The sequence below is a fragment of the Microtus ochrogaster genome, chromosome 16 (assembly GCF_000317375.1).
Source record: "Microtus ochrogaster isolate Prairie Vole_2 chromosome 16, MicOch1.0, whole genome shotgun sequence".
In the NCBI taxonomy this organism is placed as follows: Eukaryota; Metazoa; Chordata; class Mammalia; order Rodentia; family Cricetidae; genus Microtus; species Microtus ochrogaster.
The window spans coordinates 21,095,753-21,107,994 of record NC_022018.1 but is presented as its reverse complement, the minus strand read 5'-3'; the positions used below and the strand labels follow the sequence as shown (position 1 = coordinate 21,107,994).

Here is a 12,242-nt window from a genome sequence, read left to right as displayed (position 1 = left end):
TACCTTAGCAGAGTTGATGGCCACACACGCTTAGAGAAATTAATTTAGATACAGTGTTGACTTTTCCAAATTGTTTGACCCTGTCCAAATTTCTCATGGTTAGAGAAACTAAAGTGTATAAATCACTAGGAAATTATTTTGAGATAAGATAGATTAATATAAAAATGTTACCAATTAAGGGAGTTGGCTTCTAGTGTCCTTGTGCTTTAGACCCATAAGCTGTTGTGGTAACTTGTGTAAAATTAACAGGATTTCTGTACTTGATTCTGTTCAGATTCATAGCTAGTGTTTGAAGTCTAGTCCTCATAAAAAGGGTTTCTTCAGCGTGGCTGATGGAAAGGGGCAGTGATTTGGTTTCACAAGAATGTGTTCAAGGCTGACTTCAGCACTGACTAGAGACAGGAGAGGGCATGCGACAGCTGCTGTCAGGTCCAGAGGTGCAGTCTGGCTTTGAAATGTTTGAGTCTTGGGTGTGTCACCCTTCTTTTTCTCCTTTTCCTTGAAGCCATGTTCTGGTATTTAAGCTTGGAGGAACATCCTTATCCCTCAGCGTCGTGGAAGTTAACAGTGGGATGTATCGCGTTCTTTCAACTAACAGCAATGATAACGTAGGGGGTGCACATTTCACAGAAACCTTGGCGCAGTATCTGGCTTCAGAGTTTCAGAGGTGAGTACCCAGTTCCTGATTGAGGTTTCTCTTCAAGGAATTGGTTTGGTTTTCCCCAATTTAAACTTTTCTTTTTTGTTTTACTTTACTTTTTTTTTTTTAGATTTATTTATGTGGCTGGAGAGGTGACTCAGCCTCTTGTAGAGAATCTGAACTCAGATATAATACACTGTTAATGGCTGAGCCATCTCTTCAGTCCCAGCACCTTGAACTGTCAGTGTCCCAGACACCATACACAGTGATTATGTGCTGGTTTAAAGGTGAGGCACGTAGTCTCTAGTATGATTGTTGTACCTGCCATAGACTCTGATGGTTACTTAATACAGCCATTCAAAATAATATAAAAATTGGTTATTTTTCCTGAAATAAAGGACCCAGACAATATGCTTAGAAAAGTTTAGCAGCATTAAAAACCACATTACTAGTATTTGATTAATTCATTATTGCTGTAATGGTATTATTAAATTATAAATAACCCAGGACCTTTAAACTTCCACTGTTACATTTCTAGGGTGTTCAAACATGACGTGAGAGGAAATGCCCGAGCCATGATGAAACTGATCAACAGTGCTGAAGTGGCCAAACATTCTTTGTCAACCTTGGGAAGTGCCAATTGTTTCGTAGATTCATTGTATGAAGGTCAAGATTTTGATTGCAATGTGTCCAGGTAAAACTGATACACAAAAGAAAGTTCAGACATTCTGGGAGTGTGTTGTGCATATAATTTTCCCTGGCATTCTTTTTTTTTTAATATTTGTTTGTTTGTTTTTTTATTTATTATGTATACAATATTCTGTCTGCATGTATGCCTACAGGCCAGAAGACGGCACCAGATCTCATTACAGATGGTTGTGAGCCACCATGTGGTTGCTGGGAATTGAACTCAGGACCTTTGGAAGATGAGGCAATGCTCTTAACCACTGAGCCATCTCTCCAGCCCCCATATAATTTTCCAATGTGCAGCTTTTCTTTCTTTGATTATCGGTAGAGATAAATTTGAGGCTTATTTTTATCACTCTAAATAGGTGTTACAGTTGGATTACAAAGTTCTTGCTCTGTAATTATTGCTCTTTGTTAAAGATTGACATCGGTCTTGTGCCTGCTGTTTTGGCTAGGCTACCTGGCCAGTGAGAAAGTTGCCCATGATATCCCCTCACTGTCCCTGATGCTGGGGTTACAGGAACATGTCGCCGTGCCTAGTTTGTTACATGGGTGCTAGGGATTTGAACCTAGGTTTTTACCCTTGTAGAGTAAGTGTTCTTATTCACCAAGCCATCTCCCCGACCCTTTGTTTTTTGAGACAAGGTCTTATATAGCACAGGCTAGCCTCAACCTCATTACCTTAGGATGACCTAGATCTCTTGGTCCTCCTGCATCTACTTCCCCAGTCCTGGGACTACAGACATGAGCTACAATACCAGTTTGTGCAGTAGTATAGCCCTGGACCTCATACATACTAAGCAAGCCCTCTGCCAACTGAGCCACATCCCTAACCAATATTTTATACTTTAATCATTTCTATGATATTTCATAAACAAGATTTAATATGCATAAAACAGCTTTTAACATAGCTTGTCTTTTATATGATCTAAGACATTGCATCTTCACCCAGGTGAGTGGATGCCACCCTGCCTCTCATGTTGCACCCTTACTAGCGATCACTCTAGTTAGCCTGTCGCAATTACCACAACAGCAATCTGACAACAGACTACTTTGAAGCAGAGTTAGAATTACCCAGCTTCCCAAGCTGTGTTTTTAGGATTCCCTTGATTGGTTTTGGGTAGCTTCTCCATCTCATAATTGTCTCATAATTGAGGCTCTTCCCTTCTGTTGGCTTTTCTGAAAATCCTACCCATGATGTTTAAAGTCATGTTGGACAGAGGGAAATATTAAAAACACTGGTTTGGGAGCCTTTGTGGTTAGTGGCTGGCTCTTTAGCATAGCCCAAAGGACAGAAAATGTGTCCGAGTGTACTGAAGTCTCTCGAGAGGTGGAGAAGCTTCACATGGTTTCTATTTTCAGAATGCTGTAGGCCGTTTGCTCAGATACTCAGTGTGTGCTTGCTTATTCATATCCATGGGAAAAGGAATTGAAATTTGTTGTTTTTCGTTAAGGATTTATCTAAAAGATTTCAACCATAAAGAATATTTAGTTTTTTATAGGTAACAAAATTTAAAATTATCTGCATTTGAGAAATTGAATGTGAGTCAGCAAGATGGTTCAGCAGATAAAGGTGCTTGATGACCTGAGTTTGATCCCTGAAACCCACATGATGGAAGAAGAGAATCTACTCTCTAAGTTCTCCTCCATGTTTACATACGCACATTCACACACATAAATAAATCTAAGAGAAATTAAATTTGATTACAGGGGAATCAAAGAAGTGAGCCACCACTCTTGGCAACTTGTAGAACTTGCCATGCATTTGAGATTTCTGAGTTCTTGGCATTCATTAATAAAGTGTGGTAACTTAAAGAACAGTATGAAATGGGGTAGTATAGCTTTCATGGAGGGAGTCCGTTTTGGTGTTACACGTAGTGTACAGCTTTCTTAGTACAGACCAGATATTCTTATACTGTGATCTCAGGCTGTAAAGGGAAGTAACTAGGAATAATTGTTAAAGCTTGAACATAGGAAACATAGCAAAATGGTCCAAATGGAGGTTCTCCTGGAGTCTGCAGATTTATTGTTGGGCATACCGTGTGTCTGTGCATCTTCTTAGCCTTTTTTTCTTTTTTCTTTCTTTTTTTTTTTTTTGACACTTATGGGTCAGCTGTGAGCAAGACAGCTCTCCCTTTGAATTGGATATTAAATACTGTCCGATGTGTAGGTGAATAACTTATGGACATATGGACACACACACTTAGTGACCTGCAAACCCGTTCTTAGGAAGTTGGCATTCCCTGCTGAGAAGTCACACTGTACTAAGCCTTTGCTCTGCCCTCTCTCTGTTCCCATGTTCACATCTGTTCACGCAGAGCAAGGTTTGAGCTGCTTTGTTCTCCACTTTTCAACAAATGTATAGAAGCCGTCCGAGAACTCCTTCGTCAGAGTGGATTCACAGCAGATGACATTAACAAGGTAATGCTCTCTCCTTTCCTAATCTGTGTTAGGGGCAATTTCAGATTTAAAACACAGGGAATAATGGTGTAGAAAGATTTGTTTCAGAGCTTTTGTTAATTATGATCTGGTAAACTCACATAGGTAGGTGTTTCCTCACCAAAAAAAAAAAAACAAAAAACCACCCTTACTGTATATGTCAGTATATGCTTATCTATACGTGAGACAGACAGATGTCGAAGTGTTGTGTCCTGTGAAGCAGGCACTGTCATCTGCCCCAATTTGTTGAGACACTCAAGTTCGGAAATGAAGTGATTTCCTGAAGATCTTGGGGTTTGTTAGAGTAGAAGCCAGATTTAACCCAGTATCGTTCCCGAATGGGGGGATGACTTGCAGAACATAAGCAACTGCTGGACAGCTGCATCATGGGAAAGTCCCCACCAGCATGGATGACAGCTCTGCCTCCCTAAAGGGCCCTTTCCTTACAGGCAGCCCCACCCCACTGCCTGCTGTCCCCAGCAACTGTTGCTCTGTAACCTAGGGGTGTGCCTTGTGGGTCTGGATTCTTCTGACCTTAGGAAGTTTATGGCTTCCCTCTGGAGCCCTGTTTAAGTTTAGTGGAAAGAGCTGCACAATTGCAATGTCATTATCTGCACCGTATAGACAATGTAAGAGAGAGTGGCAGTATTTTACCGTAGAAGTAAGTAGTACAGCTAATTCTGAGGGTTCTTGGGAACAGAAACTGGGCTGCCCCCCGGGGAACAGTCCGAAGCAGCTGCTAATGGTCAGTTAGTGTCAGTTCCCTCTTCGTTTGTCATGGGGCTCTGCCATTTAATTGTCACTACAGTTCAACTCTGAATTGCTTGAATTGAGGTAAAATAGTCTTAAGCCTTAGACTCTTGCTTTGGGTATACAAGCTTTTAAGAACTGAAAACCCTCTGTCTTTCGTCTGTTGCCCTGCTCCTCTCAGTGCTTTTCCAGAGCAGACATCTGTGTCTTGCCCAGGTTGCATGTGAGTAGCAGGCAGTGGCTGGAGCTCTGCTTTCGTGGCTGTTGCCCTGGCTTCACACAGGACGAGGGTTAAAGGAGCAGCCATGTGCAGTTCCCACTCCATGGAGTGTAAATTAGGAGGAACATATGAGAACATCTGCTACCTCTAATGCTTTTGTTTAGATATGGTATGACTGTGCTCTGTCAGGCTTCTAGACAAGACTAACAGTACAATGGCCTGTTCTCCCACAGCAAAGGAGAATGGGTGGTTAGGTTTTATAGGCACTTAAACATTTAATCCACAGAAGCACTAACAGATAGGCACTAGCTACATTTTCAGGTATTTTACAAAACAACGAAAACTAGTAGTAAGAACAGATAATGAGCACCATGTGTAAGGTAGTGCGAACACTAATTCTAGTGCTTGGGAGGGTGGAAGCAGGAGTTCAAGGTCATTCTTGAGTGTATTATAGAGAGCTCAAAGTGAACCCAGGCTATATGAAACCATCTCTACCCTTAGCTGCCCCCCCCCCAGTCCAGCCTTCCCCTCGTTATAGAGAGCTCAAAGTGAACCCAGGCTATATGAAACCATCTCTACCCTTAGCTGCCCCCCCCCAGTCCAGCCTTCCCCTCGTTATAGAGAGCTCAAAGTGAACCCAGGCTATATGAAACCATCTCTACCCTTAGCTGTCCCCCCCCCCCAGTCCAGCCTTCCCCTCGTTATAGAGAGCTCAAAGTGAACCCAGGCTATATGAAACCATCTCTACCCTTAGCTGCCCCGCCCCCCAGTCCAGCCTTCCCCTCATCCCCTGAAAGAGACAATTAACTATGTTACTGTACAGAAGGTGTATTACAAATTACAATATAAATGAAAACTATTTTCTATTCAAATTTAAGTTGGCAGAAGAAATATCATTTCTGAGATTCTGTACTTGAATAATTTATTTAGTCTAAAACCTACTCTTTACAGTCATGTTAGTTTAATACTATGTACTTTTCATCCTAAAATGAAAAAGCCAAAATTTTGCAGGTTTTTTTGGGAGGAGGAGGGTGGTGCTAACTTAAAATTTACTAATACAGCTTTTTGTTGAATATGAGAAATTTTAAAACATTCTGCATTTTTGTTCTGTGGGTATTCACGAGGGTCATAAAACTTTAGGAAAGTATTTCCTTCTTAAAAGTAAACCCACTTTTTAAAACCCTGGTATTTCTCATACGCTCACCTGAAGGTTAGCCTGGCACCTCTTGTCTCATACCACATGTTCGAGAGCATCCATTAAAAGATTATTCAATAGCCAGGCGATCGTGGCTCACACCTTTAATCCCAGTACTCGGGAGGCAGAGGTAGGTGATCTCTTGAGTTCAAGGCCAGCCTGGTCTACAAAGCGAGTCCCAGGAGAGTCAGGAGTGTTACACAGAGAAACCTTGTTTTGAATATATCCCCCCCCTAAAAAAAAGATTATTAAATAAAAAGTTGTGGATGAGTAACTTTCCCCAACTGTGTGTTTAGTCAGCATTCTGCATGACCAGCGTCTCAGATGCTGATTGGATAAATCAAGGAGAATCCTTAGGGATTTACAGAGTAGTTTTATATTAAGTTCTCCAGAGATGAGATTTAGTCAGATAGCATACTGGGTGCTTAAAATATAGTTTTTGTACAAATATAAAATATCTCTTTTCTGAAGGCCCTTGCTATTTTTTCATGGTAGAGGCAAAAAAAAAAATTGTAATAAAGTTCTGTAATGGAGAGATTAGCAATATATACCTGTACATAAACATTCTTACAAAGTATTGGGATAGGACAGAATTTTTTTTAAAGATTTATTTATTTATTATGTATACAGTATTGTGTCTGCCTGCAGGCCACCATGTGATTGCTGGGAACTGAACTCGGGACCTTTGGAAGAGCAGGCAATACTCTTAACCGCTGAGCCATCTCTCCAGCCCCCAATAGGACAGAATTTTAACTACTTTCTATTTAGTTGATTTCATATTAACCATAAGCTCAGTATATTTCTGTTCATATTTTATATGCTGTGATTCTAAATTTAAATTAGTTGAGAGGAAAAGATATGTTAAGTACGTTTGTGTGTTAGATAACATAGTATGTCAAACACGGTCTCATGTGTACAGTGGCTCATCGTATTCTTCACGTTACAGGTTGTGCTGTGTGGCGGCTCTTCAAGAATTCCAAGGCTGCAGCAGCTGATTAAAGATCTCTTCCCAGCTGTGGAGCTTCTCAACTCCATCCCTCCAGATGAGGTCATCCCTATTGGTGCAGCTATTGAAGCTGGGATTCTTGTTGGGAAAGAGAGCACTTTAGTGGATGACTCTGTCATGATAGAGTGTTCAGCCAAGGATATTTTGGTTAAGGTAACTAGGGGATGACTCTCTTATGATACAGTGTTCAGCCAAGGCTATCTTAGTTAAGGTGTGTGTAGTTTTCTCTATTCATCTCCATAAAGTTACTACAGAGTGATTGTTGTAAGTTTTCATTTATTACGTTTCATTGTAATGTGTAATAAGCCCTGTAGTAAGTAAGTACAGTTTTTAAAGACCAGCTTCTAGCATATATAGAGAGAGCTATGTGTCCATATGTAATTAAACAAAGGGAGGTGGAATTGGGTCTTGTACCTGTGTTTTCTGTCTACTTTCCAGATCATCAGCAAGGACTATATATTTTCTTTACAGCAGGAATAACAGGCTATTTTCCGTTGTAAAGATAAAAAACAGAGTGTTCACCTTGCTTTCCTGCTTCCTAGGGGGTTGATGAATCCGGTGCTAACAGATTCACAGTACTGTTTCCCTCCGGGACTCCTCTGCCAGCCCGAAGACAGCACACCCTACAAGCCCCTGGCAGTATATCTTCCGTTTGCCTTGAACTCTATGAGTCTGAGGGGAAGAACTCTGCTAAAGAGGAGACTAAGTTTGCACAGGTAAATACACAAAATTGGACACTCTAACTTTGTCCCAGGCAAATGTTTAGCTTTTCCTTTTAAAGTCAGTTCAGTGATATCACCATTAATACAAAGTGTATGTAGTCTGCTAATATTCTTCTTACTCATTTTTTTAAAATGAAAAATGAGTGATCCTTCATTTGAAAGTGTTAAAAAAAATAAGAATGAAATCATTTTGTGATTCTGCCACTTTTCTGTGCTCTTGGTCAATCTTAGTAATTACATAACTGGAAAGAGAAGATCAAACTTTCTGTTTGCTAAAGGCCAGGTGCTGTGTGAGGTAATGTTCAGATAGCTAGAACTCCCGACTCAGGTGATCCTCTGATCTCCACACTCATATCAAGTCTCAAGGACGCACATGCACTTGCAAAATAAACAAGATAATTTTTTTTTTTTTTTAAAAAAAGCAAATTGCAGGAGTTATGTGGCACCAAGTTGGGAAGAGGATGTTTCTGTGCTTCCATCTGTTCTTGCCTCCTTTTCCAGATGAGTCACAGGATGGTGACTTGTTTGTGAGGTTATTCAACTTGATCTTGGCAACGTATGTGAAGGCAGTGCCAAACTCCTAGTTTGCTTTTTTGGAATACCAGTCTTTCAGAAACTAAAATTTTATAGACTTCATAATACCTCTTCTGACGAATATAATCCCCAAATTCTGTATATTTCTTTTAAATGGGTAGCATTCCAAGTACACACTGAAAGTATTTTGGAGCAAAATCTATGTTACTGTTGATAGTGGCTTAATTTCTCCCCACCCCCAAGTGCTCTTTGTTTTTGAGGACAGTACTTCTTAGCAGCAGTCATGTTAATGGGATATGACATAAAAGAGGGACAAAATCATTAATTGTCTTATATCTCCTTCCTCTGAAGGATATATCCGTACTTAACAAGGCTTAATACCCTAATCTCTAAATGCTCTTTAAATGGTGGGATAGTTGAAAACTGCCCCGTTTTAAAAGGTTTGTTATGATTAAAAACTAAATTTTGATCCTTTGCAGTGAAAGTACTGAATCATCTTTGTTTTTTGTTTTGTTTTTGCACAAACAGGTTGTACTTCAGGATTTAGATAAAAAAGAAAATGGATTACGTGATATATTAGCTGTTCTTACTATGAAAAGGTACATCATTAAATCCTTACAATATTATGAAGACTTTCTGAAACTTGGTTCCATTAAAGTTTGACTAACTTAACCATGGTAGGCAAATCATTTGTTACAACACTACAGCAATTTCCCTATGACATTTCCACTATGAGAGCTTTTATTTTAGAAAGACGTGTATACCAACTAATTAGTGTTTTGGGTCTTCTATAGACCCTTATTGCTATGGAAAAGCTAGTCTAGGAAATTTACTAATTAAATTCAGCTGTTACCTTTTCTTTACGACCAGGCCATCTTACCACTGTTTATTTCAAGTAAATCTTTCCCATTTCACTTTAGAAACAATATATTCTGTAAATCATACTTAGAAAGGATATTGAACTCACTGGGATGACCTTGCCATGACCTGACTTGGGCTTGTATAAAGTTTTAAGCTTTTATTATCTTGGATTTCCAGAGTATATAGCTAGTCTCAGAGATATAGCAGGAAATCTTAGAGCCTCCTTGAAATGGCACATGCTGAATTTAAGGATACCAAACTGTGTTTAATCTTTACCTTAATAAACTTCTTTTGAAAATTTCAGTCTTCTCAGTGACTTTGTGTTTGTATAAATTGAGCTTATGGAATGTAATTTATTTCTTGTTTCTTTAGGGATGGATCTTTACAGGTGACATGCACAGACCAAGAGACTGGGAAATGTGAAGCCATCACTGTTGAAGTTGCATCGTAACTGCTTCAGATAAACCAAGAATTTTTTTAGAACTATTGTGTCAACATTATTTGGTTTTGTGTATAAGTGATGTTTATAATAAAATGCTTTTTCAATGAATAGTATAAGCTATGTTTCTATTAAAATACAATTCATTAGTAAGTATTGGAGTCTTTTTTTATAAAAGATTAGCCATTATTAATGGAAAATAGGGACTTGTTAATTAAGATATTTAAGACGTAAGTTGTTAAGACTGAAAGAAAATTTACTGGAAATTTTATGTTCTAATTTTAAAAGACTTCTGTTGATTTCTTGATAAGAGCAAGCATTTAAATGCCTTTCGTAATAATTGAGAACAGTTGCAGAATGTAGTGTATTAGCTTCCTTATTATTGTGACAGAATACCCAAGATGAAAGCTTACAAAGGGAAAAGGCTTATCTTGTTCATGGTTTCAGAGATTTCCATCCATTATGATGGGGAGGGCGTGGCACTGCAGCACACATCACTGTAGACTGGAAGCAGACAAAGGAGTATAGGAAGGAACCAGAGCAAGAAACTCCCTTCACCTGTCCTCACCCCCCCCTTACTTTCCATCCACCAAATCATGAATCCAATCCATTGAGTTGAACAGAACTGCCAAGATCCAGTCCCTTCCCACCCAGCACCTAACCCTTAATACACGAAACTTTGAGGAATATTTTATATTTAATCTGTAACATTCTACCCCTGATCTCAAATGTTTATTCTTTCGCACAATGAAAAATGTATTGAATCCGTCTCCAAAAGTCCCCATTGTTTAATATTCTTCAAAAGTCTAAATTAAAAATTACTTATACTCAACCAGGTAGTGGTGGCACAAGTCTTTAATCCTAGCACTTGGGAGGCAGAGGCAGGCGGATCTCAATGAGTTCAAGGCCAGTAGCCTACAAAGCAAGTTCCAGCATAGCCAGGACTATTGCACAGAGGAAACCCTGCCTCAAAAAAACAAACAAGCTATATACTCAAGACAAACTCTTAGCTGTTCACCCTTCCAACGTTTGAAAAGCAAGCTACATAATTCTAGCATATGATGGTACTGAATAAATATTTTCTTTTTTTTATCTGAACAGAATTTTAATGATTTATCAAAGAGAGGAGGGATTTTCCCAAACACATCTGAATTTACCAAAGTACTGATCTCATTAAATACATTCTTCTTGAGCACTTTTTTTAAATTTATTTATTAAAGATTTCCGTCTCTTCCCCGCCACCACCTCCCATTTCCCTCCCCCTCCCTCAATCAAGTCCCCCTCCCTCCTCAGCCCGGAGAGCAATCAGGGCTCCCTGCCCTGTGGGAAGTCCAAGGAACACCCACCTCCATCCAGGTCTAGTAAGTTGAGCATCCAAACTGCCTAGGCTCCCACAAAGCCAGTACGTACAGTAGGATCAAAAACCCATTGCTATTGTTCTTGGGTTCTCAGTAGTCCTCATTGTCCGCTATGTTCAGCTCCATGTCTGGCATCAAGGACACACTGTCATACTGCCAACTCCAACAGACTGGGTCCTGTCTATGGCCTTGTCGGCTGTAACCTACATCTCTGGATCTGGCTCTGCCCACTACCTATAGCTTTCCTTGGCAGATGTTCTACACTCCTATTGTCTCCAGCATCTTGAGGACTCCATTCTATGGCTTTATCTTCAATTTCATGTATCCCCTCTCTATGTTGCCACACATTGCCTGGCATCTCAACTCTTCCTTTGAAGTCTAAATTTAAGCCTCTGTGACTCTCCTGGACCCTGCATACCTACAAAACCACTTTCACATGGATGACCCCAAGATCTACAACCAGCTCAAATAGTACCTACCCCTATCTTGAACTCCTTGCCCACTGAGTGCCTGACTAGCTGACAATAGAGAGAAATAAATTGTGGGCAAACAGCTTAGTAGGAGCCCTCTGTGAGCAGAGTGCCTCAGATGGCTTTAGGGTTTCTGCAAATTTACACATTTTTACCCATGAGGCTGCAATAAATGGGGTCTCAATGATTCCTGAGATGGCCTCGAGTCATTTTCCCTACTGATATAAAGTACTTGGCTTCTTTCTAATAATCTAATCTTTTATTTATTTTTTTAAAGTATTTATTTATTTATTATGTATACAATGTTCTGTCTGTGTGTATGCCTGCAGGCCAGAAGAGGGCACCAGACCTCATTACAGATGGTTGTGAGCCGCCATGTGGTTGCTGGGAATTGAACTCAGGACCTTTGGAAGAGCAGGCAATGCTCTTAACCTCTGAGCCATCTCTCCAGCCCTAATCTAATCTTTTAAATCGACTTTCTTTGATGCAACTCCTGTTTTAACCAAATCTTATTTCTAAGCATTTCCACTCTGTACTTCTCTTCTCATTCTTGCTAGAAATCTAACTAAAAGTGATGAGACCTAATTATACAAACAATATTTGACTACATTAATTTTGTTCTACCAAATTAGCAAATTACTTTTTAATTCAGCCTCATGCAAAATCTTAGGGCATGGGTAAGAACGTGGACAAGTTGTGTCAGAAGGTGGAGTCTACCCACTTCCCAACAAGTTTCACTACCGTCTGCAATCTTCCGAGCCTGACTTTACGGTCCACGCTCAAGTCTGTTCTGATATTCCAAACTCCCATAGGACTTGCCCATTTAACTGCTTGCAGCATTCTAGGGCTACTCTAGCCTGCATTTCTGTTGTTTCCAAATTCCTTCCATACACCAGTTCCAAAGGCTTCTGATAACATCAT

General features: G+C 39.8%; 1 protein-coding gene across 2 annotated transcripts in view; it reads left to right on the top strand.

The window, feature by feature from the left end:
* The window catches only part of Hspa14 (heat shock protein family A (Hsp70) member 14), a 24,456-nt gene extending 14,809 nt beyond the window's left edge, over positions 1–9,647 (top strand). Inside the window, exons 6-12 of one of the 2 annotated variants that reach the window (XM_026783086.1) lie at positions 506–667; positions 1,179–1,334; positions 3,646–3,748; positions 6,878–7,090; positions 7,480–7,653; positions 8,722–8,792; positions 9,427–9,647. In XM_026783086.1, coding sequence (XP_026638887.1) covers positions 506–667; positions 1,179–1,334; positions 3,646–3,748; positions 6,878–7,090; positions 7,480–7,653; positions 8,722–8,792; positions 9,427–9,505 — 958 coding nt within the window. In that variant the 3' untranslated portion in view covers positions 9,506–9,647. The remainder of the gene's footprint in view (positions 1–505; positions 668–1,178; positions 1,335–3,645; positions 3,749–6,877; positions 7,091–7,479; positions 7,654–8,721; positions 8,793–9,426) is intronic. The other variant, XM_005354842.2, reaches the window with a different exon arrangement.
* The last annotated feature ends 2,595 nt before the right edge of the window (positions 9,648–12,242 follow it).